Source organism: Alosa pseudoharengus, unplaced genomic scaffold, assembly GCF_046254945.1.
Source record: "Alosa pseudoharengus isolate Yale_2024_CS ecotype anadromous, Long Island Sound unplaced genomic scaffold, YU_APseudo_1.1 YU_APseudo_1.1_scf_12, whole genome shotgun sequence".
Taxonomy (NCBI): domain Eukaryota; kingdom Metazoa; phylum Chordata; class Actinopteri; order Clupeiformes; family Clupeidae; genus Alosa; species Alosa pseudoharengus.
Window position 1 is genome coordinate 39,692,436 of NW_027468587.1, and position 26,863 is coordinate 39,719,298.

The 26,863-nt window shown below is 40.4% G+C and overlaps 1 protein-coding gene across 1 annotated transcript in view; it reads left to right on the forward strand.

The window, feature by feature from the left end:
• Nucleotides 1–22,309, forward strand: part of nphs1 (NPHS1 adhesion molecule, nephrin) — a 266,694-nt gene extending 244,385 nt beyond the window's left edge. Inside the window, exons 23-26 of the mRNA XM_076281324.1 lie at nucleotides 15,892–16,043; nucleotides 16,449–16,560; nucleotides 21,501–21,695; nucleotides 22,276–22,309. Of these exons, the coding sequence (XP_076137439.1) occupies nucleotides 15,892–16,043; nucleotides 16,449–16,560; nucleotides 21,501–21,695; nucleotides 22,276–22,309 (493 nt within the window). The remainder of the gene's footprint in view (nucleotides 1–15,891; nucleotides 16,044–16,448; nucleotides 16,561–21,500; nucleotides 21,696–22,275) is intronic.
• The last annotated feature ends 4,554 nt before the right edge of the window (nucleotides 22,310–26,863 follow it).

Consider the following 26,863-nt stretch of genomic DNA (forward strand, 5'->3'; position numbering starts at 1 on the left):
ATGTACGATTTTTCCCACCCTCATCGACCTTGTCATAAAACTTGTTTAAATGATCACACAACGCCTCCTTGCTGCTTTGTCGTCTACATCAGCCTTTCTCAAACTTCTTTGACCTGAGGCCCAGTCAAGGCATACTTTGGGGTCATAGGGCCCACCTACATGAACCCACCCCTCCTCCCACCCCCCCATCAAATTGTAACGATATCACAATTATTATTATTGTTTTTATACTATATTGCCTACATGCACTTCAAAACAGTCAATGTTTAAAGTGCTAAGATTGTTTACAAAAGTTTGTGAAAGCATGCACATCAGAGTACTGCTTTACTAATGTAAAATATAATTAGGCCTACACTAGTTTCATTGTTTTTGCATTGTTGCATGATTGATATGCTATTTAATTACATTTCATTTGAATGCCTGAATGTAAGAATTCAGGAAACACAATACCAGCTTTTAACATTTATGTTGTTTACTAGTTTATGTAAATCACATAACACATGAACTGTTTACATACTACTGATAGCCCATTACTGTACACAATAATACTGTGCCCATTCATTAACATTAAACATCAGGCGTCTTGTTTACACATTTAAACCATATTTGCACTTCGAAATTCGCTTCCAAATTGTAGTAACTACATCTACGAAGTCTAAGGAAGATATCTATAAACATACTACATGGTTAAGATACATTTTGACAGAACTACAGACTTCGTGAAAGTAGCCTAGTAGCCCTACATAAAAGGCTCCATTGACTTCATTGCAAAATCGCGGTTGGTCTGTTTACACACTAAAACCATATTTACACTTCGAAATTCGCTTCCAAATTGTAGTAACTACATCTACGATGTCTAAGGAAGATAATCATGTAGTCTGTTCATAGATAAGATACATTTTGACAGAACTACAGACTTCGTGAAAGTAGCCTAGTAGCCCTACATAAAAGGCTCCATTAACTTCATTGCAAAATCGCGGTTGGTCTGTTTACACACTAAAACCATATTTACACTTCGAAATTCGCTTCCAAATTGTAGTAACTACATCTACGAAGTCTAAGGAAGATAAAACTGTAGTCTGTTCAACGATAAGATACATTTTGACAGAACTACAGACCTCGTAAAAGTAGTACCTAAAATCAGTGTGATAAATGGCCATCACGTAGCCTAAAGCATATAGCACTAGCATATGACAACAGCAAATAGCTAACGTTTACGTTAGCCTGACTTACTTATCGTTGACGTTGACCCGTTGACGTTGACGTTCTTTTTAATAAACTGCCTGTAGTTCTGAATGCTTCGCTTTACATGTAGATACCCTCATTATGCTACGGTGTAAGTGTGTTGCTATTTGGAGCCTTGGTAGCTATTTATTTTTACTACGTTTAGTTCAAGTGTTCTGGTTCAAGCATCGTTGTGTTTGGTGGGTCAGGTGACGAGCCGTCGAATCACAGCACAGCACCCAGAATGCATTGCAACACACCGTCTAGAAGGGACTCAGCGTTAGGTCGGCTTTAAATAGCATACTGAACCTATAGTAATATAACGTTGTCTGTAAGCTCCACAGATCGTGGCAAGACAATTGAATTGATTGTGGACTTCTTGCTGGGCAACGATGAGTAACTTGATTAGTAATGCTGTGTGGATATGCATGATATCTGTATGAAAGTGTGTTTCTCAATGTATTAATCTATACAACTGTACACATGACACTGTACACATGACTAAGTTCAAATGGAGCTAGCTGGGTATAGGACTGGGCTGAATGGATTGGTAAAATACAGTATTTATTTTTTTTTTTAATGACCTATATGAACATGGTTTGGCTTTAAAAAAAAGAGGAGACAGCGCTTTTTTTACATGACCTTTACACTTAGTGCTGGCAAGGCATTGAACTGGGCTGAATGGATTTGGAAAATATATATATATTTTTTTTTTAATGACCTGTATCAACATGGTTTGGCTTTAAAAAAAAGATGAGACAGCGCTTCGCGCTGTCTCCTCTTTTTTTACATTACCTTTACACTTAGTGCTGGCAAGGCATTGAACTGGGCTTCATTCAAGGATTCCAACGGTACCTCATTCATGAAAATCGGACATACTGGTCAAAAGATACATGCACACACCTTCATATACACAGACAGCCCAGCCCAGCCCATTAGACATTGCCAGATGGCTTAGAACTCTGCCAGGTGCAAGTAATCAACTCTAGCAGCAGAGCTCTACCAGGTGCAAGTAATGAGGTGCTGTGATGTCATAAAGCCCCAGCATTCCGCCATTCATTTCAATGGGGCCCAAAAACGCAGAAAAACGGGAATACCGCGAAAACGACAAGGGCCAGCGACACGAAAGCAACAAGCAAGTTACACCGGTTCGGGCCTGAATTTTTGGAATTCAAACCGCGTCGATAGCTCAAACGGTCTAGGAGCAGTAGTTCGGCCAAAAAGTGGGTGAACAGGAATAATAAATAACTAGAATTGCGGTTCCGAGGAACTGCAAGAGTGGGTTTGATCAGGGGCATGGAACTCGGCCTTATCCAAGGATTCCAACGGTACCTCATTTATGAAAATCGGACATACGGGTCAAAAGTTACATGCACACACCTTCATATACACAGACAGCCCAGCCCAGCCCATTATAGCTCTGCCAGGTGGCTTAGAACTCTTCCAGGTGCAAGCTTAAGCAATTAGAGCTGTGATGTCACAATCGAAATTTGAATTCTGAACATTCCGCCATTCATTTCAATGGGCCCAAAAAACGCAGAAAAACGGGAATGCCGCGAAAACGACAAGGGCCAGCGACACGAAAGCAACAAGCAAGTTACACCGGTTCGGGCCTGAATTTTTGGAGTTCGAACTGCGTCGATAGCTCAAACGGTCTAGGAGCAGTAGTTCGGCCAAAAAGTGGGTGAATAGGAAGATATAATAACTAGAATTGCGGTTCCGAGGAACTGCAAGAGTGGGTTTGATCAGGGGCATGGAACTCGGCCTCATCCAAGGATTCCAACGGTACCTCATTTATGAAAATCGGACATACGGGTCAAAAGTTTCATGCACACACCTTCATATACACAGACAGCCCAGCCCAGCCCATTAGAGCTCTGCCAGGTGGCTTAGAACTCTTCCAGGTGCAAGCTTAAGCAATTAGAGCTGTGATGTCACAATCGAAATTTGAATTCTGAACATTCCGCCATTCATTTCAATGGGGCCCAAAAACGCCGAAAAACGGGAATACCGCGAAAACGACAAGGGCCAGCGACACGAAATTAACAAGCAAGTTACACCGGTTCGGGCCTGAATTAGGCGATAGCTCAAACGGTCTAGGAGCAGTAGTTCGGCCAAAAAGTGGGCTTATAGGAAGATATAATAATAAGAAAACTTAAGAAGAACAATAGTGGTCTTGCTGGATCAAACCCACTAATAATAATAATAAGAAAACTTAAGAAGAACAATAGTGGGCTTGCAGGATCAAACCCACTAATAAGAAAACTTAAGAAGAACAATAGTGGGCTTGCAGGATCAAACCCACTAATAAGAAAACTTAAGAAGAACAATAGTGGTCTTTCTGGATCAAACCCACTAACTAGAATTGCGGTTCCGAGGAACTGCAAGAGTGGGTTTGATCAGTGGCATGGAACTCGGCCTCATCCAAGGATTCCGACAGTACCTCATTTATAAAAATCGGGCACACGGATCAAAAGTTATCTGCATTAACGCAACATCCAATAAGCTAAAACGCATAAATAACGTGGTTGCTATGCTGGTTGCTAGGGCAATCATGCTGGTTGCTCAGGTGGTCGCTAGGTTAGAAGGCCAGTGCCTCCTGAGAGGCCTGAAGGGTCAGTTCTGAGGTTGTTGACTGCTGAAACCGAAAAATGGACTGCATTTTCTTAAAAGACAATGTGACTGAAGTGCGGGCAAAGTTTGCACAGAAATGTACGATTTTTCCCACCCTCATCGACCTTGTCATAAAACTTGTTTAAATGATCACACAACGCCTCCTTGCTGCTTTGTCGTCTACATCAGCCTTTCTCAAACTTCTTTGACCTGAGGCCCAGTCAAGGCATACTTTGGGGTCATAGGGCCCACCTACATGAACCCACCCCTCCTCCCACCCCCCCATCAAATTGTAACGATATCACAATTATTATTATTGTTTTTATACTATATTGCCTACATGCACTTCAAAACAGTCAATGTTTAAAGTGCTAAGATTGTTTACAAAAGTTTGTGAAAGCATGCACATCAGAGTACTGCTTTACTAATGTAAAATATAATTAGGCCTACACTAGTTTCATTGTTTTTGCATTGTTGCATGATTGATATGCTATTTAATTACATTTCATTTGAATGCCTGAATGTAAGAATTCAGGAAACACAATACCAGCTTTTAACATTTATGTTGTTTACTAGTTTATGTAAATCACATAACACATGAACTGTTTACATACTACTGATAGCCCATTACTGTACACAATAATACTGTGCCCATTCATTAACATTAAACATCAGGCGTCTTGTTTACACATTTAAACCATATTTGCACTTCGAAATTCGCTTCCAAATTGTAGTAACTACATCTACGAAGTCTAAGGAAGATATCTATAAACATACTACATGGTTAAGATACATTTTGACAGAACTACAGACTTCGTGAAAGTAGCCTAGTAGCCCTACATAAAAGGCTCCATTGACTTCATTGCAAAATCGCGGTTGGTCTGTTTACACACTAAAACCATATTTACACTTCGAAATTCGCTTCCAAATTGTAGTAACTACATCTACGATGTCTAAGGAAGATAATCATGTAGTCTGTTCATAGATAAGATACATTTTGACAGAACTACAGACTTCGTGAAAGTAGCCTAGTAGCCCTACATAAAAGGCTCCATTAACTTCATTGCAAAATCGCGGTTGGTCTGTTTACACACTAAAACCATATTTACACTTCGAAATTCGCTTCCAAATTGTAGTAACTACATCTACGAAGTCTAAGGAAGATAAAACTGTAGTCTGTTCAACGATAAGATACATTTTGACAGAACTACAGACCTCGTAAAAGTAGTACCTAAAATCAGTGTGATAAATGGCCATCACGTAGCCTAAAGCATATAGCACTAGCATATGACAACAGCAAATAGCTAACGTTTACGTTAGCCTGACTTACTTATCGTTGACGTTGACCCGTTGACGTTGACGTTCTTTTTAATAAACTGCCTGTAGTTCTGAATGCTTCGCTTTACATGTAGATACCCTCATTATGCTACGGTGTAAGTGTGTTGCTATTTGGAGCCTTGGTAGCTATTTATTTTTACTACGTTTAGTTCAAGTGTTCTGGTTCAAGCATCGTTGTGTTTGGTGGGTCAGGTGACGAGCCGTCGAATCACAGCACAGCACCCAGAATGCATTGCAACACACCGTCTAGAAGGGACTCAGCGTTAGGTCGGCTTTAAATAGCATACTGAACCTATAGTAATATAACGTTGTCTGTAAGCTCCACAGATCGTGGCAAGACAATTGAATTGATTGTGGACTTCTTGCTGGGCAACGATGAGTAACTTGATTAGTAATGCTGTGTGGATATGCATGATATCTGTATGAAAGTGTGTTTCTCAATGTATTAATCTATACAACTGTACACATGACACTGTACACATGACTAAGTTCAAATGGAGCTAGCTGGGTATAGGACTGGGCTGAATGGATTGGTAAAATACAGTATTTATTTTTTTTTTTAATGACCTATATGAACATGGTTTGGCTTTAAAAAAAAGAGGAGACAGCGCTTTTTTTACATGACCTTTACACTTAGTGCTGGCAAGGCATTGAACTGGGCTGAATGGATTTGGAAAATATATATATATTTTTTTTTTAATGACCTGTATCAACATGGTTTGGCTTTAAAAAAAAGATGAGACAGCGCTTCGCGCTGTCTCCTCTTTTTTTACATTACCTTTACACTTAGTGCTGGCAAGGCATTGAACTGGGCTTCATTCAAGGATTCCAACGGTACCTCATTCATGAAAATCGGACATACTGGTCAAAAGATACATGCACACACCTTCATATACACAGACAGCCCAGCCCAGCCCATTAGACATTGCCAGATGGCTTAGAACTCTGCCAGGTGCAAGTAATCAACTCTAGCAGCAGAGCTCTACCAGGTGCAAGTAATGAGGTGCTGTGATGTCATAAAGCCCCAGCATTCCGCCATTCATTTCAATGGGGCCCAAAAACGCAGAAAAACGGGAATACCGCGAAAACGACAAGGGCCAGCGACACGAAAGCAACAAGCAAGTTACACCGGTTCGGGCCTGAATTTTTGGAATTCAAACCGCGTCGATAGCTCAAACGGTCTAGGAGCAGTAGTTCGGCCAAAAAGTGGGTGAACAGGAATAATAAATAACTAGAATTGCGGTTCCGAGGAACTGCAAGAGTGGGTTTGATCAGGGGCATGGAACTCGGCCTTATCCAAGGATTCCAACGGTACCTCATTTATGAAAATCGGACATACGGGTCAAAAGTTACATGCACACACCTTCATATACACAGACAGCCCAGCCCAGCCCATTATAGCTCTGCCAGGTGGCTTAGAACTCTTCCAGGTGCAAGCTTAAGCAATTAGAGCTGTGATGTCACAATCGAAATTTGAATTCTGAACATTCCGCCATTCATTTCAATGGGCCCAAAAAACGCAGAAAAACGGGAATGCCGCGAAAACGACAAGGGCCAGCGACACGAAAGCAACAAGCAAGTTACACCGGTTCGGGCCTGAATTTTTGGAGTTCGAACTGCGTCGATAGCTCAAACGGTCTAGGAGCAGTAGTTCGGCCAAAAAGTGGGTGAATAGGAAGATATAATAACTAGAATTGCGGTTCCGAGGAACTGCAAGAGTGGGTTTGATCAGGGGCATGGAACTCGGCCTCATCCAAGGATTCCAACGGTACCTCATTTATGAAAATCGGACATACGGGTCAAAAGTTTCATGCACACACCTTCATATACACAGACAGCCCAGCCCAGCCCATTAGAGCTCTGCCAGGTGGCTTAGAACTCTTCCAGGTGCAAGCTTAAGCAATTAGAGCTGTGATGTCACAATCGAAATTTGAATTCTGAACATTCCGCCATTCATTTCAATGGGGCCCAAAAACGCCGAAAAACGGGAATACCGCGAAAACGACAAGGGCCAGCGACACGAAATTAACAAGCAAGTTACACCGGTTCGGGCCTGAATTAGGCGATAGCTCAAACGGTCTAGGAGCAGTAGTTCGGCCAAAAAGTGGGCTTATAGGAAGATATAATAATAAGAAAACTTAAGAAGAACAATAGTGGTCTTGCTGGATCAAACCCACTAATAATAATAATAAGAAAACTTAAGAAGAACAATAGTGGGCTTGCAGGATCAAACCCACTAATAAGAAAACTTAAGAAGAACAATAGTGGGCTTGCAGGATCAAACCCACTAATAAGAAAACTTAAGAAGAACAATAGTGGTCTTTCTGGATCAAACCCACTAACTAGAATTGCGGTTCCGAGGAACTGCAAGAGTGGGTTTGATCAGTGGCATGGAACTCGGCCTCATCCAAGGATTCCGACAGTACCTCATTTATAAAAATCGGGCACACGGATCAAAAGTTATCTGCATTAACGCAACATCCAATAAGCTAAAACGCATAAATAACGTGGTTGCTATGCTGGTTGCTAGGGCAATCATGCTGGTTGCTCAGGTGGTCGCTAGGTTAGAAGGCCAGTGCCTCCTGAGAGGCCTGAAGGGTCAGTTCTGAGGTTGTTGACTGCTGAAACCGAAAAATGGACTGCATTTTCTTAAAAGACAATGTGACTGAAGTGCGGGCAAAGTTTGCACAGAAATGTACGATTTTTCCCACCCTCATCGACCTTGTCATAAAACTTGTTTAAATGATCACACAACGCCTCCTTGCTGCTTTGTCGTCTACATCAGCCTTTCTCAAACTTCTTTGACCTGAGGCCCAGTCAAGGCATACTTTGGGGTCATAGGGCCCACCTACATGAACCCACCCCTCCTCCCACCCCCCCATCAAATTGTAACGATATCACAATTATTATTATTGTTTTTATACTATATTGCCTACATGCACTTCAAAACAGTCAATGTTTAAAGTGCTAAGATTGTTTACAAAAGTTTGTGAAAGCATGCACATCAGAGTACTGCTTTACTAATGTAAAATATAATTAGGCCTACACTAGTTTCATTGTTTTTGCATTGTTGCATGATTGATATGCTATTTAATTACATTTCATTTGAATGCCTGAATGTAAGAATTCAGGAAACACAATACCAGCTTTTAACATTTATGTTGTTTACTAGTTTATGTAAATCACATAACACATGAACTGTTTACATACTACTGATAGCCCATTACTGTACACAATAATACTGTGCCCATTCATTAACATATATTAAACATCAGGCGTCTTGTTTACACATTTAAACCATATTTGCACTTCGAATTTCGCTTCCAAACTGTAATAACTACATCTACGAAGTCTAAAGAAGATAACCATGTAGTCTGTTCATAGATAAGATCAATTTTGACAGAACTACAGACTTCGTGAAAGTAGCCTAGTAGCCCTACATAAAAGGCTCCATATTCACTTCATTGCAAAATCGCGGTTGGTCTGTTTACACACTAAAACCATATTTACACTTCGAAATTCGCTTCCAAATTGTAGTAACTACATCTACGAAGTCTAAGGAAGATAACCTTGTAGTCTGTTCATAGATAAGATAAATTTTGACAGAACTACAGACTTCGTGAAAGTAGCCTAGTAGCCCTACATAACTTTTTTTACATCACCTTTACACTTAGTGCTGGCAAGGCATTGAACTGGGCTTCATTCGAGGATTCCAACGGTACCTCATTCATGAAAATCGGACATACTGGTCAAAAGTTACATGCACACACCTTCATATACACAGACAGCCCAGCCCAGCCTAGCCCATTAGACATTGCCAGATGGCTTAGAACTCTGCCAGGTGCAAGTAATCAACTCTAGCAGCAGAGCTCTACCAGGTGCAAGTAATGAGGTGCGGTGATGTCATAAAGCCCCAGCATTCCGCCATTCATTTCAATGGGGCCCAAAAACGCCGAAAAACGGGAATACCGCGAAAACGACAAGGGCCAGCGACACGAAATTAACAAGCAAGTTACACCGGTTCGGGCCTGAATTTTTGGAGTTCGAACCGCGTCGATAGCTCAAACGGTCTAGGAGCAGAAGTTCGGCCAAAAAGTGGGTGAAAAAGAAGATATAATAAGTAAACTTAAGAAGAACAATAGTGGGCTTGCTGGATCAAACCCACTAATAAATAAATAAAGTAAACTTAAGAAGAACAATAGTGGTCTTGCTGGATCAAACCCACTAATAAATAAATAAATAAATAAAGTAAACTTAAGAAGAACAATAGTGGTCTTGCTGGATCAAACCCACTAACAATAGTGGTCTTGCTGGATCAAACCCACTAATAAGTAAACTTAAGAAGAACAATAGTGGGCTTGCTGGATCAAACCCACTAATAAGAAAACTTAAGAAGAACAATAGTGGGCTTGCTGGATCAAACCCACTAATAAATAAAGTAAACTTAAGAAGAACAATAGTGGGCTTGCTGGATCAAACCCACTAATAAGAAAACTTAAGAAGAACAATAGTGGTCTTGCTGGATCAAACCCACTAATAAGTAAACTTAAGAAGAACAATAGTGGGCTTGCTGGATCAAACCCACTAATAAGAAAACTTAAGAAGAACAATAGTGGGCTTGCTGGATCAAACCCACTAATAAATAAAGTAAACTTAAGAAGAACAATAGTGGGCTTGCTGGATCAAACCCACTAATAAGAAAACTTAAGAAGAACAATAGTGGTCTTGCTGGATCAAACCCACTAATAAGTAAACTTAAGAAGAACAGTAGTGCTCTTGCTGGATCAAACCAACTAATAATAAGAAAACTTAAGAAGAACAATAGTGGGCTTGCTAGATCAAACCCACTAATAATAAGTAAACTTAAGAAGAACAATAGTGGGCTTGCTGGATCAAACCCACTAATAATAATAAGAAAACTTAAGAAGAACAATAGTGGGCTTGCTGGATCAAACCCACTAATAATAAGAAAACTTAAGAAGAACAATAGTGGGCTAGCTGGATCAAACCCACTAATAATAATAAGAAAACTTAAGAAGAACAATAGTGGGCTTGCTGGATCAAACCCACTAATAAATAAAGTAAACTTAAGAAGAACAATAGTGGGCTTGCTGGATCAAACCCACTAATAATAAGAAAACTTAAGAAGAACAATAGTGGGCTTGCTGGATCAAACCCACTAATAAAGAAATAAAGAAAACTTAAGAAGAACAATAGTGGGCTTGCTCCGCAAGCCATGCTGTGGTCTTGCTGGATCAAACCCACTAACAATAGTGGGCTTTGCCATGCTGTGGGCTTGCTGGATCAAACCCACTAATAATTGTAATATCATTACAATTTTATGGGGGGTGGGAGGATGGGGTGGGTTCATGTAGGTGGGCCCTATGACCCCAAAGTATGCCTTGACTAGGCCTCAGGTCAAAGAAGTTTGAGAAAGGCTGATGTAGACGACAAAGCAGCAAGGAGGCGTCGTGTGATCATTCAAAAAGTTTTATGACAAGGTCGATGAGGGTGGGAAAAATCGTACATTTCTGTGCAAACTTTGCCCGCACTTCAGTCACATTCAGTCACATTGTCTTTTAAGAAAATGCAGTCCATTTTTCGGTTCCAGCAGCCAACAACCTCAGAACTGACCCTTCAGGCCTCTCAGGAGGCGCTGGCCTTCTAACCTAGTGACCACCATAGTAACCAGCATGATTGCCCTAGCTACCAGCATAGCAACCACGATATTTATGCGTTTTAGCTTATTGGATGTTGCGTTAATGCAGATAACTTTTGATCCGTGTGTCCGATTTTCATAAATGAGGTACCGCTGGAATCCTTGGATGAGGCCGAGTTCCATGCCCCTGATCAAACCCACTCTTGCAGTTCCTCGGAACCGCAATTCTAGTTATTATCTGCAGGTGTGTGACTTTGACTTATGTGCACGTGGCTGCAAAGTGTTTTTTTTTGCGCGTCTGCAGAAGTCAGCCAAATAGCCTATGGATATAATTCTGCGGCATAAAGCAGATGTATTTGTTTATTGTACAGAAAAATAAAAATGACATGTCAAGCAGTCAATTGACTACATTGCAGTCAAGAAGTAGGGCAAAAACTTGGGTCATAGTTGTCTAAGCCTCTATAGCGTAGCCTGTTAAAAACGTCGCTAGATTAGTATTAAATCGCCAACAACATTGTTTTCTGCAGAAGCCTACCCAAGGCTACAGATTAATTCTGAACAGTTATTTCGTTACCACCGTGTAGTCAAGCCTTAAGCCATACCCAAGTAGCCTAAATCGAGGTAATGTTTAATTATGCATGATTTATTTTGTTATTGAATTCGTAGGCTGGGATTCCTCTCGGCAACAATTATGTTTAATGGTAGCCTCCTGCTTTTTCAGAAGGGGCGACAGAGCGATGTACAGTGGCAGAGCGACGCACAGTGGCTGAAAGTGGTACTAAAGTTTCACGCAGCTTCACGCCGCGTAATGCGCGACTGAAGTGGACATTTGAAAGCAATGCCTACTGTACATGCATACATTTGCACTATTACTTCTGCACTTTATATCCACTCCACTCCATGTGTACTTGTCTTGATACTATGCTTATTTGTATATTATGTTAATACGTTGATCTGTGCCTACATGTATATTGTTGTCTATATTGTACAGTATGTGTCTTTATTACTATTGTTTATTGAATGTTTACTACTACATGTCTGTTGCACTACTACATGTCTATTTGTTAAATGTACAGAGATTTAACATCTACTGTACCAAAATCAAATTCCTTATGTAAGTATACTTGGCCAATAAAAACTGATTCCAATACTGATGTTGTTTGGGACTGCTTGCTAAGGACTGCTTACATCTTATGACAGTGAGTCTTCAGCTGTGCTTTACATGCGCCTTTCGCTATAGACCAGGTTTTTCTTGGTCAGTGGCGTAATGATTTTTTAGACGGTGTAAGACCACACCTTCTGCCAGACCCCTGGGCACAAGTCTTAATAAAAGTGAAGCGCATGGCCTAAAATCTGCCACTGACTGGGTGTAAGCTAAAAATAAGCTTTGCATTGTGCTTTGCGCTGCGTTTCTGGTCAAAATAGAGCCTTAAAGGAACACGCCACCCAAAATCAGTAGTAATATATGTTCTTACCTTAACTTTCACGAGTTGAGTCATACCTCTCCCGTGCCGGTAGGTGCACTCAAACGCTCTGTCGCGCGGCTCGAATGTGTTAGCATGTTGCTATGCTAGCGGGCTCTGCCGTGGCCGTAGAGAGAGGAACATAGCAGTATTCAAACACCTCCACGTTTTCCCTACTTAAATACAGTTGCACCAGTAGTTGATAAAAATGTGTACGTCACACAACATGAAACGTGGCGATTTGCCAAGCGAATAAACAGGAGAACTACAATGTGTGGCGCAATAGCACTTGGGAGTACTTCGACCTAGCATGGTAATATTATTAACACCTAATTGTAGATCCTATACACCACAGAGTTTAGAATCCATGCTGGATCGACCCTCAGCCTCTCCCTCCCCTCTGAGCGAGAGAGAGGCACACACACTAGAGATGCGCTGATGGGCTATTATTTCAACCATAACTGCATAGCAAAACTTATCATCCATCAGCACCAAAGTTTGTTGACCAATTTTCAAAACTGCACCCGCCCACCATCCGCTGGTTGTTTTAATGTAGGCCTAGGCTATATGGGTGATGCAGCGCTGCTGACGTGAGGCTAGAAAGCCCTTGCCTGTTCTAGAAAGACTGATCTAATGCAGCAAATATATTAAAAGGCTAAAGTCGTACATTGGCTATGTTGTAGCCTATCCCCAGAATATCAGCAGCAAACTCAGTCTCTGTCGCGCAAAACAGTCTCCAAATAAAACGCACATCGGCCTGATGCCTATTCTGCCAGCTCGTGACAATATATCGTCCAAAATGCTTGATTGCATTGCATTCTCCACATTTTTAGCTAAATTTTCATGTACCACATCAGCATTTTTGTTCAGTGAATCTTTTGTAAATTGCTTTACAATTACCGTCGGGCCCTTGTCAGCAGACTTCGGCTTGCCTCTTGCCACTATTCACTCCTTGTCTTCCGATGTCATTTCTGAGTCATCTACAGATGTTTACACACATTCACCTCCCTAAATAGAACCAACTTCAACCTGTGTTATATCCTAGATGAGACTGCCTGGGTTATTTTGTTTAGATATTAGCCTAGCCTATATATAAAACACATAATTGTAGCCTACCATTCAGGGAATAGGCATTTAAAAGAGAGACAGAGAGTGATATGACTAAAGAAATGACATCGGGCGATGGCAGTGCGAGATGTTCAGAACGTAAGAGCTAAAACTTCTACAAACTCAATAACATCCACAGCGGAAAAAGAAGGTAAGAAGAATAGTCGGAAAACTTAGATGTGTAAGGCAAGCAAGCAAGTTTGGCGGTTGTTACTAAAAATGTGAACATGCACGTTGCATTGTTGTGCGGTGGACTTTCAGAATGAATGGAGTCGGAGTTTCTTTAATATCGAGGCGTCATATTTGTCCGATGGCCTGCTATAAAATGAATTGCGATGTCTGTCTGAAAAAGACGCGCTCGTGCAGTCAAAATGAATGGGAGTCTTCAGAACAGGCTGATGACAGTCAACCTGACATAACAGTGTGTAAAGTAGCCTATAATGTGAATGACTTATGTTATTTTATCAAGGATTTCTTTCTTTTTGCAAAAAATAAAGTACAATAGGCATTAATTAGAAGGCCAGGAGCATGCTGAAATTATGTGGCAAATTGCGTTTTTTATTACAATGATAAAATTGTAAAAGGACGTGACCGAAGCTGAGGCAAGCCAGGCAATAGGCCTATAGGCCCGATGGTAATTGTAAAGCAATTTACAAAAGATTCACTGAACAAAAATGCTGATGTGGTACATGAAAATTTAGCTAAAAATGTGGAGAATGCAATGCAATCAAGCATTTTGGACGATATATTGTCACAAGCTGCATGGCAGAATAGGCAACAGGCCGATGTGCGTTTTATTTGGAGACTGTTTTGCGCGACAGAGACTGAGTTTGCTGCTGATATTCTGGGGATAGGCCTAGCCAATGTACGACTTTAGCCTTTTAATATATTTGCTGCATTAGATCAGTCTTTCTAGAACAGGCAAGGGCTTTCTAGCCTCACGTCAGCCATATAGCCTACATTAAAACAACCAGCGGATGGTGGGCGGGTGCAGTTTTGAAAATTGGTCAACAAACTTTGGTGCTGATGGATGGCTGATGGATGATAAGTTTTGCTATGCAGTTATGGTTGAAATAATAGCCCATCAGCGCATCTCTAGTGTGTGTGCCTCTCTCTCGCTCAGAGGGGAGGGAGAGGCTGAGGGTCGATCCAGCATGGATTCTAAACTCTGTGGTGTATAGGATCTACAATTAGGTGTTAATAATATTACCACGCTAGGTCGAAGTACTCCCAAGTGCTATTGCGCCACACATTGTAGTTCTCCTGTTTATTCGCTTGGAAAATCGCCACGTTTCATGTTGTGTGACGTACACATTTTTATCAACTACTCGTGCAACTGTATTTAAGTAGGGAAAACGTGGAGGTGTTTGAATACTGCTATGTTCCTCTCGCTACGGCCACGGCAGAGCCCGCTAGCATAGCAACATGCTAACACATTCGAGCCGCGCGACAGAGCGTTTGAGTGCACCTACCGGCGCGGGAGAGGTATGACTCAACTCGTGAAAGTTAAGGTAAGAACATATATTACTACTGATTTTGGGTGGCGTGTTCCTTTAAGAATCCCTCTCAAGAACAAAAAAAAACTTCCATCTTCAGCATAACATGGTTCAGATCTACAGTAGAAGGTCACTTGGAGCGTGCAGACCTCTGCCATGGCCAAATGCCATATGTTGCAACACCCTAGCAGAAGTGAAATTAAATTGGCCATAGCACCCCATGCGCTTATTCCAAAATTCAATGGGTTCTTTTTTTAAGTCAGGCAACACCTTTTCACCAAATTTCATAACAAATTGACCAGCTAAATGGTGAAACATGTTCAAGGTTTTGTTTGAGTTTTTCTGTGTTCCTCCAAATAGCATCACTTTACCTTCATAATGGTATTGGCATCATCATAACCAGCTTCATAAGATAGTTTCTTAGAATGCTTTTCGATTTACAAAAGTGAATAAAAAGTAGCCAACCAGTTATCAATATGGAGGTTTCAATCTTCAGTTTTGTTCTACAATGTAAAAATAATTAAAAGAACCTATAAATGAAAGAAAAACCCATACATGAGTAGATGTGATGAAGTATTTAGACAGTAAAAAAATGCCTCTCTGAAATGACACAATGAAGATGTGCTTGAAGTGTAAGTATCTGCATTCTGTGTAATAAGTAACTGACCAGTCTACATTATAGGAAGGCCAGGTGTTCCAATTCACATACTCCTGTACTTACAATACCTAATATGAGTGCACAAGTGCGTTAAAACTGCATTTGAACACCAGTGTTATGTTTAAATGTTACAATCGTCATTTCTGTTAAGTGCACAGAATTTGAGTGTTTGATTTGAGATGACCCTACCCTGTTGAAATTCACACACTATGCGAGAAGGAACACACACATAGTGTACTAAATTAAAGTGTACTGACTGAAGTACGTGGATAGGAACAGCGTCAAAGTGTTGCCAGTATGTTAACAGACCACATTCTCTTTCTGTGATTACAGGTATATGGAGCATACTGTTCGAGTGGGAGCAGTACATACAAGCACACTTAGCATTGAGAATGTGAGCGCAACAGAAGACTATGCTATCTTCACCTGCACCGCCTCTAACAACTTGGGGGAGGACAGTTTGGACATTCAACTACTCAGCACCAGTATGGCTCTGTATTTAATTAAAGGGGAGGGCAAAACATTTACAAGACTTACACACCGTTTCATGAGAAAGACACACATGCATGTTATACTGTAAACACTTAATTGTGACAGTGACATGTTTCATTGTTTTTTTCTGGAAAGGTCTGTAGGTAGGCTTTTATGTATTTCCCTGGGTCATTGTGTAATGTTGTTTGTTAGTCTATAGGTCCCAATATCAGTATTTAAATTGTTCCCCCAAATTTCTCCCAGGATGATAAAGTATCTATAAATATATCAACCTATCCCACTCTAATTGTATTTACAGGTATAAGCATAAGGCACAAGTTAGGGATTTCTAATCAAGAAAGAAGCACTGCACTCTCACAAATGTACAGCTGGCCCTAATGTCTCTGTTTCTTTCATAGATCACCCTGAGCCCCCATCTAACTTGAGACTGCTGCATGTCAGCAATAACTCTGTGACACTGGAATGGAAGCCAGGGTTTGATGGCGGCTTGACACAGAAATTTCGTATCAGGTAGGAAGAGGACTGATTAACATAATTTTATTGTGAACATATTTTAGATATATAAATCGTACAAAAACATTGGAAGTGGGTTACATCTGTTAGCCTAGCACCCCTTACTATAGGCTAAATTATTTCCCACTTTTAGGGAATTATGCAAAGCTAGGTTAACACTAGCGTAGACCGCAAATAAGGTAATTTCCCCAAAAGTTGCCTTGTCCCTTCAAAAAATAATAAAATAGTTTGGCAATAAGTCACAAAGTCACTGTATGGCAACTTATCATGTCAATTTATTTAATCATTACATACACTCACGATCTTCAGAGATGAAACCTGATATAAGACATTTGCCCTGGGACATTTTTGTAAACCTGATATAAGACATTTGCATATTTTAATAAATTAGCAGATAAAATTATCTCAAAGACATTTACTGATAATTTGACTGTAGGTAGACAGAGCCATATCTTGGCCTCAACACATTCAAATTTTATGAACTGGTTATACAAAATGATGCGTTTTCATGTAACATTGCAGATACAGTATGCAAATTAGGAAAATCAGTGAATGAATTGTTCTACATCATATCCAAGAGAATATTGGTATTCTTTCACCAGATTAATCTAGATATGCATTATGTGCATTATTTTGTGAAAGTTAATATGCATATGCATGCAAATGCATTAACGAATTTGCATATGAGGATAGATTTACGAATTGTGGATTTTTGAGAATTCCATCTCTCTAAATCCCAGAAACTTCTGTCCATTATGTATTTATTTTTTTTACTTTTCATCATCTTAATACACTACATGACTGGTAATGGGGATTTTAAAGCCAGCTGAAATTGCGATCAGATGCAGGCTGATTGACGCTGATTGGTAGGCAGATCAGAGACACCAGTGGAAGCAGGTGAGAACCAGGAGCAGACAGAGGAAGGGCGGAGACTCAGACCGACAGCAGTGGTACACAACAGCTCCTGCAGAGGGGGACAAATAGACAAAACACTAGGAGGACAAACCACAAACAGAGAGTCTAACATTAATAGGACACCTTCTTATACGTGATTTCTGCAACAATGGTAGGCTAGCCTACTGAAAACGTTTGGATATTCTGTTGTTTTCTGCTGTTGGTTAAATAGATAGACACACATATAGGGAAAACACTTGATATTGAATTTATGTGCTACAATGCAGGCCTGTTAACTGTATGACAACAGTGGTTTATTTAAACTACATCTTAAGGATTTATTTCGTCAGTCATCATGCTCATTTTAATGAGTAAGAATGAAAGTTCTGCTGTATTTATTGCCAACAAAATTCCGCGATATCTCCCGCGAGTCACGTCAGGCAGACTGTAGCCTGTCCGGGATGAGCTGCCCCAGAGAATGTCTAATAAGGGAGAACTGCCACCCTCGGAAAACTTCCGGTTTCTGAACTGGTTGCAGTTCCTTCTGTGGTTCCACATGAGGGCGCTCGTCCACGAGTGCAGAATGCATGGAGGTCTATGGAGCTGTACCCCTCAAAATCCACTTTTCTCGGGATATAATTTTTTTTCAAGTAATTTGAGTATTGTATTCGAAAGGGGAGGCAAAGAAAATACACTTGGTTGAGTATTATATTTTTTAAAGTCACTTAATTGTTCTAAAAAGCCTTTCAAATGTGTCAATGACATCATTCATTAGCACAATGCTAGCGTGTTATGTGCAACAACGACCCAACCTGTAAGAAATCAAAAAGACATAAGTACTCGTTCATACAAACTACAATCTAATCTGAGATTTGTCAACGACAATCAGGTGAAAGAGACAAATTTAGCCGTCTAGCTCCATTGACTCCCAATTATTCTGCACTCATGGCGATTGCCCCCAGTGGAACTCTGGTGGAACTGCATCCAAAATTCGGTACAATGGGACTTAATACGGAGTGGCAAGGCTCTCCGTAGATGGGCTCTGGCTGCCCTCTGTTGTAGCTCCTCCCGGCTAGCCTCTGAAGATCACGTTTACGTAGTAAGCCAGACCAAGTCAGACTCAGTCCATCTCAAACAAGCCTATTGCAAATCGCAAATTTAACGTCCGAAGGAGACACTTGAAAATAATTCCAAACCACAGACATAATGTTGAAACAGAGCGAGCAAGTTTGTTACTGCAGCCATCCACGCTTGTTTGTATGCTTCAAGACGCAGCTTGATGAGGTCATCATTTGTGCGCCGGTAAACGCTTCAGGAGCGCATAGGCACTATTTGGGTGTAACGCAAGCATTATTTTATCGGTTTTAAGGCAAAAAAAATCCGATAACGATATTAACAGATATTACATTTTCATGCTAATATCGGGCCGATAATATCGGTGGGCCGATGTTATCGGACATCTCTAGCCTCAATCATTCTCAAATGGAAAAGTTTGGAACAACCAACAGTCTTCCTAGATCTGGCTGCTTAGCCAAACTGAGTAATCTGGGACGAAGGGCCTGAATGTTTTAACACTCTGTAAAGCACCATGACACATGTGTAATGTGTTCTATGCGCTCTATAAGTGAAATTAAATTGAAATTGAAAATGGAAAATTGGACAGGTAACCAAGGACCCAGTGGTCACTATGAATGACATTCAGAGTTTCTTTGAGAGGATGAGAGAAACGCAAAGAAGGACAAACATCAGTGCATCACTCCACCAACCTACGTGTTGTTCAAAAATGTTATGTGTGTGCATTTAGAAATGGATAAAAATACGAATTACTGGTAGTTGTTAAAGAAGGACTATGCAACAATTTTAGCAAAAATGACCTTAATTATCCAGGTTGAGAGTCGTTCTAATGGTTCTACAACACTTTCTGGGTCGTTTGGTGGGTGCTTCGTCTCCACCTATCGCTTCTCCGCAGAAAAAACGAATATGCAACTTTCTGGACCCGGTCCGGGTAAATCCGGATGTGACTCAGCGGAAGTATCCAATCGCGCCTCGAAAATGTAGTCAGATTGTAGTTTCGAAGAAGACTGCAAAACGGACGCTGACTTGGCTTTGTTGCTGTTGAAATTGTAAATAGCCGACCCTTGGGTGAACTTCGTCTTTGTAATGTGGTTTGATAGTCTCTTGAACAATGTGTTTGCTTGACGGTTTTATTGTGAGCCCTGTATGTGTTTAGCTTGGTTTCTTGATGGCTAGCTCGCTAGCTAGTGGGGATTTAGCGTAGCAGTCACTTGCTACCGAAGCTGCAGGGGGAGCTGTGTAGTGAAAAATGCCAGCCCAAATCCGGCAAAAACCCAGAAACAGCAAAGGAATAACCTTTAAATAGGTGGCGAAGCCGGCAAACGGGAAGTGAGCTCATATCTCAGCAACCCTTGCATGTATCAAAACCAAACTTAGTCCATGGACTCATCACCCCATTAGGAGGACCTTTGACCTCTAGGGGGTGCTGCAATTAGCAAAAATACATTTGGCCTGTAGCTGTTGATGTGTTTGGAATTAAAATTTACTAGTGGTGTCTGGTAATACTGTGGGAGGTTTTTAGGCCAACACATGCAAACTTTTTTAACATCAACGTAATTGATTCGGCCGCCATATTGGATTTATTCAAAAACAACTGGAAACAATTGACAAAAAGCATTTGCCTTTAACAGCCAATCGAAATCAGTATTGAAGCCGGCAAACAGGAAGTGAGCACGTCTCAGCAACGGTTTCATGTGTCACCAAGCTTGGAATTTCATAATTTTAGGGGCAAGGCCACTTGGCCTTCAGTCGGGCATATTTGGCGTGAGGCACAAAGGCCACACATCAGGGCACCAAGACAAAATTTAACTATACAGCATTCTACATAAAAATGATCAAAGTTGTATTTAGCCTATTCACAGCAGTAGACCTGCATCACTATGAAACATGACAAAAACATGAAACATGACATATTACATAGAATATGATCAGAATCATCTGATATATGATCAGAATTATCTGATTTTAATATTTACAAATATCTAGGCTATATTTAACATTTATTTTGTATTTGGCCTGTTATGAAATCATGTATTGAACAATTTAAGCACAGCTCAGCTTTAAGAAACTCAAATAGCCTAGATGCATGCTTAACATTTTGTGATCATTGGCTACTTTGACAAACTCTTAGTCAGCTGTATATCCTCTGATTTTAATATTTACAGATATCTAGGCGATATTTGTAACATTTGTTTTGTATTTGGCCTGTTATGAAATAATGTACTGAACAATTTAAACACATTTTGACTGTGAACTTTAAAGCCCAAAGTTGGAGACATGCATGTAGAAATGTGTACAGGGGGAATGCTTTACACCTTTGAGTTCGGTAAGGTCTGCTGTTTATCCTGATATATGGTTTGTCATGTGTTCGTAGTCTGTAAAGTATTCCACCGAGATGAATGGGTAGATGGGCGCAGAACTGTATGTAAAATAATATGATTAAATTAAAGTTACTTTTCTCGCAAACCGTTTACCACAACAACTAGCGGCTAACATTGTTTAAAAGTTGAGAAAAAGCTCTTTCATGTGATTTGATACATGTAATTTCTGTGTGCTACTTCGGGAGTAGTTCAACAGAGAAGAATGGGTGAATTTGGACGCACTTTCTTTCTTACTTTACTTTCTCCGTTTCTCTGTTACTTTCTCCACTGCAGAAAAGACTAAATTAATTTGCACTTTGAATGATAAGATTATTTTGACAGGCCATAGGCTAAATAAAAATTGCTATGAGTCAGATGCAAAGCAGAATATTGAAAGAAGGGGGCACCAAGGCCACATTGGCCTGTGAACCTGGCCTTTCTAGCACGTGCCCAAAATCCATACGGCCAGTCTGTCACTGCTTATCATGTTACATTTGTATATGCTTATTTATGTGATTATCAAGGCTAATCCACTTAATACAACCCAAATTAAGTCATTGTGTCCAAAAGCAGTGGATATTTTGCTTTTAATTTTACATTTGTGTACAGGTATCACTGGAAAGGCTTCTCTAGCTATCACTATGTGGATGTTTTCCCACCCAAAGCAACAGTCTACACAGTCACTGGCCTTTTGCCAGCAACCACTTATAATTTTTCTGTGAATGCTGTCAATAACATGGGAGAGAGTAACTACGCTGATGGCAATACTGTTCTCACTGTTACTACAAGAGGTCAGTATGAGAGGTATGAGACATTTCATGTGTGTGATTGTGCTATAACATTGTAGAAGAAACAGTTTTCAAAAGCTGTTTTCTTAAACTGCATTTGATAAAATGTGTCAATCTTCTTGCACAATTTCACATAGCACTATTTGCACACACATTCCTATTCCCATTCATTGGGGTTATCAAGCACAACATAGGTCCAGTTCTCCTCATAAATATGTGTCAGAGTCAAATCAGCGGAATTTTGTGTGCCAATGATTGCCTACAAATGAATTTTGCTCTTGCTGTGCATCATGTGGGATGTACAGTATGAAGACAGTGAGTGGACATGTCATCACCATGTTTGAACTTAAAGTATTGAAGTAATGAAAGTCTAGCTGGTTGGTAGGGTAATTGTGATACGTGCAAAGGTGCTTTTCATACAAACCCTAGTATCAAATTTGAAGGGACAAGGCATTGTTGAGATATCACACTCAAAGTGTTTTTGACCTCCAACATCAATTCATCTGCTTTACCTACTCCTAGCTCATTCTTGGCACTTGAGGTTAATGACGCTACAGAGACTCTCTGCTCTACACTGGCATCTTGTCTGAATGCAGCATGTTCTCTTTCGTCAAGACCCACTCGTTCTAAACCTCGTCATCCATGGCTGACGAACAGTATAGTCTCAGTACAAAAGGAACTTAGAGCTGTTGAGAGGAAATGGCGTAAATCCAGAGATGGAAATGATCTTAGTAACTACCAGTCTTTGCTGTCATCCTTTTCATCCACTGTTACACTTGTAAAAAAGGCATTCTATCAAAGCAAGATTGAGAGCGCCACTGAGAGTAGAAAACTTTTCTCCTCCACCACCACCATCAACTACTTCACTGTCAGCAGATGACTTTGCAACATTTTTCACTGAAAAAGTTGCTAAAATAAGTGCTCAGTTTGACTCTTTCTCTCCTCTTGATGAGGAAGCAGTCTCTCAATTGCTTCAGCGAAGTCGTCCAACAACATGCCCATTGGATCCTATCCCGTTCACTCTTCTACAGTCTATCGCACCCGCTGTTCTACCGGCAGTCACACATGTATTTAATGCTTCACTCAGTTCTAGAATTGTTCCTTATTTATGACCGCCGCGCAGCGAAGATTTTTTTTTCTTTTTTTTTTTTTTTTCGCATGCCCAAATTTCCATCAATGATTCCCGGGACACTGAAAGACCGGGGTACACGAAACTTGGTGGGCATGTAACCCCACATGGATAGCATGGAACCATCGTTTTTCGTTTTGATCTGTAGCCCCCCCCCCCCCCGCTGGACTGGACCCCCCGAAAGGAGGGTAGGGCAGACACAGTTTTCTGTGAATATCTCGAGAACCGTAGGGTTTAGGAGGACCATTTTTTTTTGTATGTTGATCTCAAAGGGCCATGTCAACCCATTCCATAACCACTCATTTCATGTATAGCGCCACCTAGTTAAACACAAAAAAGTAAAAATGAGGTGTTGTAATCGCAGGTATCTGTGACCTAACATAGTCAAAACTGCACGAAATTGGAAGTGTAGGATCATTGACACCCTCTGTATGCACGCCAAGTTTCGTAGAATTCCGTTCATGGGGGGCCACACAATAAATTACTTTATGTTACTATACACCAACTGGCCTGTAGGTGGCCGGAGACAGTTTTCTGTGAATATCTCGAGAACCGTAGGGCCTAGGAGGTCCACCTTTTTTATGTATGTTGGTCTTAAGGGGGCATGTCAACCCATCCCATTACCACTTATTTCATGTATAGCGCCACCTAGTTAAAAATTAAAAAGCAAAAAATTAGGTGTTTTCATCACAATATCTCTGGCTGACAAGGTCAAAACTGCACAAAATTAAAAGTGTAGGATCATTATGACACCCTCCGTATGCATGCCAAGTTTTGTGTACTTTTGTTCATGGGGGGCCTTACAATAAAATAATTTATGTGTACATTTAGTGACGTACACCAACAAGGATTCCCGGGACACTGAAAGACCGGGGTACACAAAACTTGGTGGGCATGTAACCCCACATGGATAGCATGGAACTGTCGTTTTTCGTTTTGATCTGTAGCCCCCCCGCTGGACTGGACCCCCCGAAAGGAGGGTAGGGCAGACACAGTTCTCTGTGAATATCTTGAGAACTGTAGGGACTAGGATGACCATTTTTTTCCGTGTGTTTGCCTTCAGGGGTCATGTTAACCCATTTCATGTACACACATGTGCACAAACAGATACACACACACACACACATACATTCACAGTAATCATACGTATGACACATACTCACACAGTAGACATATGTACGCTTGCATGCACAGGCACATACGCAGGCACACACACAAGCACACACACACACACACACACACACACACACATAACATAAACATGTACATGTACACAATTCAAGAATTTCTCAGAATTATGAACAGGCAAGATGGAGGTGGGGTTGTATAAAATGAATTTTACATGTGAAATCTATGAACTAATCATGTTTTGGTACTTGTTGTCTAGCAGATATCAGTGAGAATTGAGTGTGGATAATGCAATTTAGTGAGACAGTTAGAATCATATAGGTCTTTCAGCGTGATTTATTTTTGTGGAAAAAATGTGCTGGACTGGGCGGCGGTCATATTTTGTACCGCTCTGCGGTACATCTAGTCTTTTAAACAGGCTAGGGTTACACCTATGCTAAAGAAAAGTACACTTAATCCAACTGAGGTGAAGAACTACAGACCTGTCTCCCTTCTTCCTTTCTTGTCAAAGGTTTTGGAGAAAGTAGTCTTCAATGTGACTTTCTTCATCAGAATAATCTACTAGACCCTATTCAGTCAGTTCTCCTTTCTATACTATCTGAACTAGGAATTTCTGGAAAAGCTCTTGACTGGTTTGAATCTTACCTTAAAGGGCGTTCTTTCAACATGTCTTGGCAGGGACAGGTATCTAAGTCTCACAACCTCACCACAGGTGTGCCTCAGGGATCAGTTTTAGGACCCTTGCTTTTCTCTATTTACACCACTTCCTTAGGTGAGACCATTCGCTCCCATGGATTTGACTATCACTGTTATGCAGGCGACACTCAACTTTACATGTCTTTCCCACCTGATGACTCTAGCGTTTCCCACCGGATTTCTGCATGCCTTAAGGATATTTCAGCCTGGATGAAAGAGGCACCTTCATCTTAATCTCTCAAAAACTGAGTTTTTGGTGTTTCCTGCTAAAACAGCTATTCCCCAACAGATTAACATCCAGCTTGACTCAACTTCACTGTCCCCAACTTGGGCATTGTAATTGATGACCGACTTAACTTTTCTGAGCATGTAGCTTCTATTGCAAAATCATGTTGGTTTATGCTTTACAACATTAGGAAGATCAGACCTTATCTGACACAAGATTCCACACAACTTCTTGTTCACACCATGGTCATCTCCAAGCTGGACTATTGTAATTCACTATTAGCTGGCTTACCCGCTTGTGTAATAAGATTGTGTAATGCTGGAGCACGCCTGGTCTTAAAAATCTCTCACTTTGGCCTATAGGACACTGACTGGATCTGCTCCTAGTTATTTTAATTCAATAATCAAGGCGTACATCCCCAACCGCCCACTGCGGTCGACCAGTCATAAACACTAGGTCTAATTCAAGACTCTTTTCTCATGTTGGTGGAATGAGTTGCCCAGTGCTCTCTGTTCCTGTGGTAGTTTTGGGTCATTTAAGAGAGGGCTAAAGACATTCCTGTTCAACATGCACTTAGTTCTTTAAGCGCTTCTTATGCGTTATGGTTTGCATAATATTGTTTTATTTCCATTAGGCTGTTGATTAATTTGACATTATTGTTTATTATTGCTATTCTCCTTAATGTAGTCTTACCATGGCATTGTTTTAATTATTGATTGAATGAACATTATTGTCTATTGCTTTTTCCCTCATTTTCATTACTTATTTTATTAGGCTATTGATTGAATTGACATTGTTGTTTATTATTGCTATTCTCCTTATTATAGTTTGACCAACATTTTAATCTGTTCCCTGTTAAATTTGAAATATTTTGTTGTTTTTGTGTTTGTGTGTCGCTTTGGACAAAGGCGTCTGCCAAATTCCATAACCATAACCATAACCATCTATTATTTGAACTAAAGAATCTGAGCTATTACAGTGCATGAAAATGCACTGTTCTGTTATCCGAAGTCTTCTTATTATTATTACAGTGCATGCAAATGCACTGTATTGATATTCAAATTCTTATTCTTATTAGTATTATTCCAGGCCCTAATTTGACTTTTCATATTTCTACAACTTTTACTTCTTGAGAAATAAAAACTTGATAGACTTAACATTGGCTTTATGACATCATAATAGGCTATTAAAGAATTAGAATGCAATCAACTGCACTGTGCTCTCTCACTGACTGCAGCAACTTCAATGGAACCTCTTCTCTGTGTCTCTCCATTGAACTGGATAGCTACATGTAACTTTCACTTTCACTTATTTTCCTTCACTTTCTCTTACGTCCTCTCTCTATTTCTCCCAATTTCAATAACTTTTTAAACTATTTTGAAAATAACTTTGTATAGCATAGCAACCACTATAATTACCCTAGCAACAACCTAGCAACCATCTCAAATACCCTAGCAACCAAACTAGCAACTGCTTCCAAAATGTCAACTTAGCAACCAATTTAGCAACCAGCATGATTACCCTAGCAACCAACCTAGCAACAACTTTGCATGCACTGTATTTCCTTCAGGAAATGCTTTTCTAGTTACACTGTTCTGTTATCCAAAGTCTTCTTCTTCTTCTTCTTCTTCTTCTTCTTCTTCTTCCCACCAAATTTCTGCATCTAATTCAGCTTTAACCGTTTAACATAGAAACTTTGTTCAAACTTTGTAACGTAGGTCTTGAAAAGGACACTTGAGGAATGTATTTTTCGTTTTTGTAAACTTTATACTTTTTGAGATATTAACATAAATCAAGCTTATTTTTCCCCTTTTGCATTGGCACTATGACATCACAATGGGCTAATCAAACTGATTTGCACCTGTATCAACTGCCAGCTGCTCAACTAGGCCCCCTCACAGAGCCAATTAAACTGATTGCACCCGTATCAACTGCTTTCTGCTCAACTAGGCCAACTCTCTCTGTGTCTCTCCATTTTACAAGGATATAAGACACATTCCAAGGG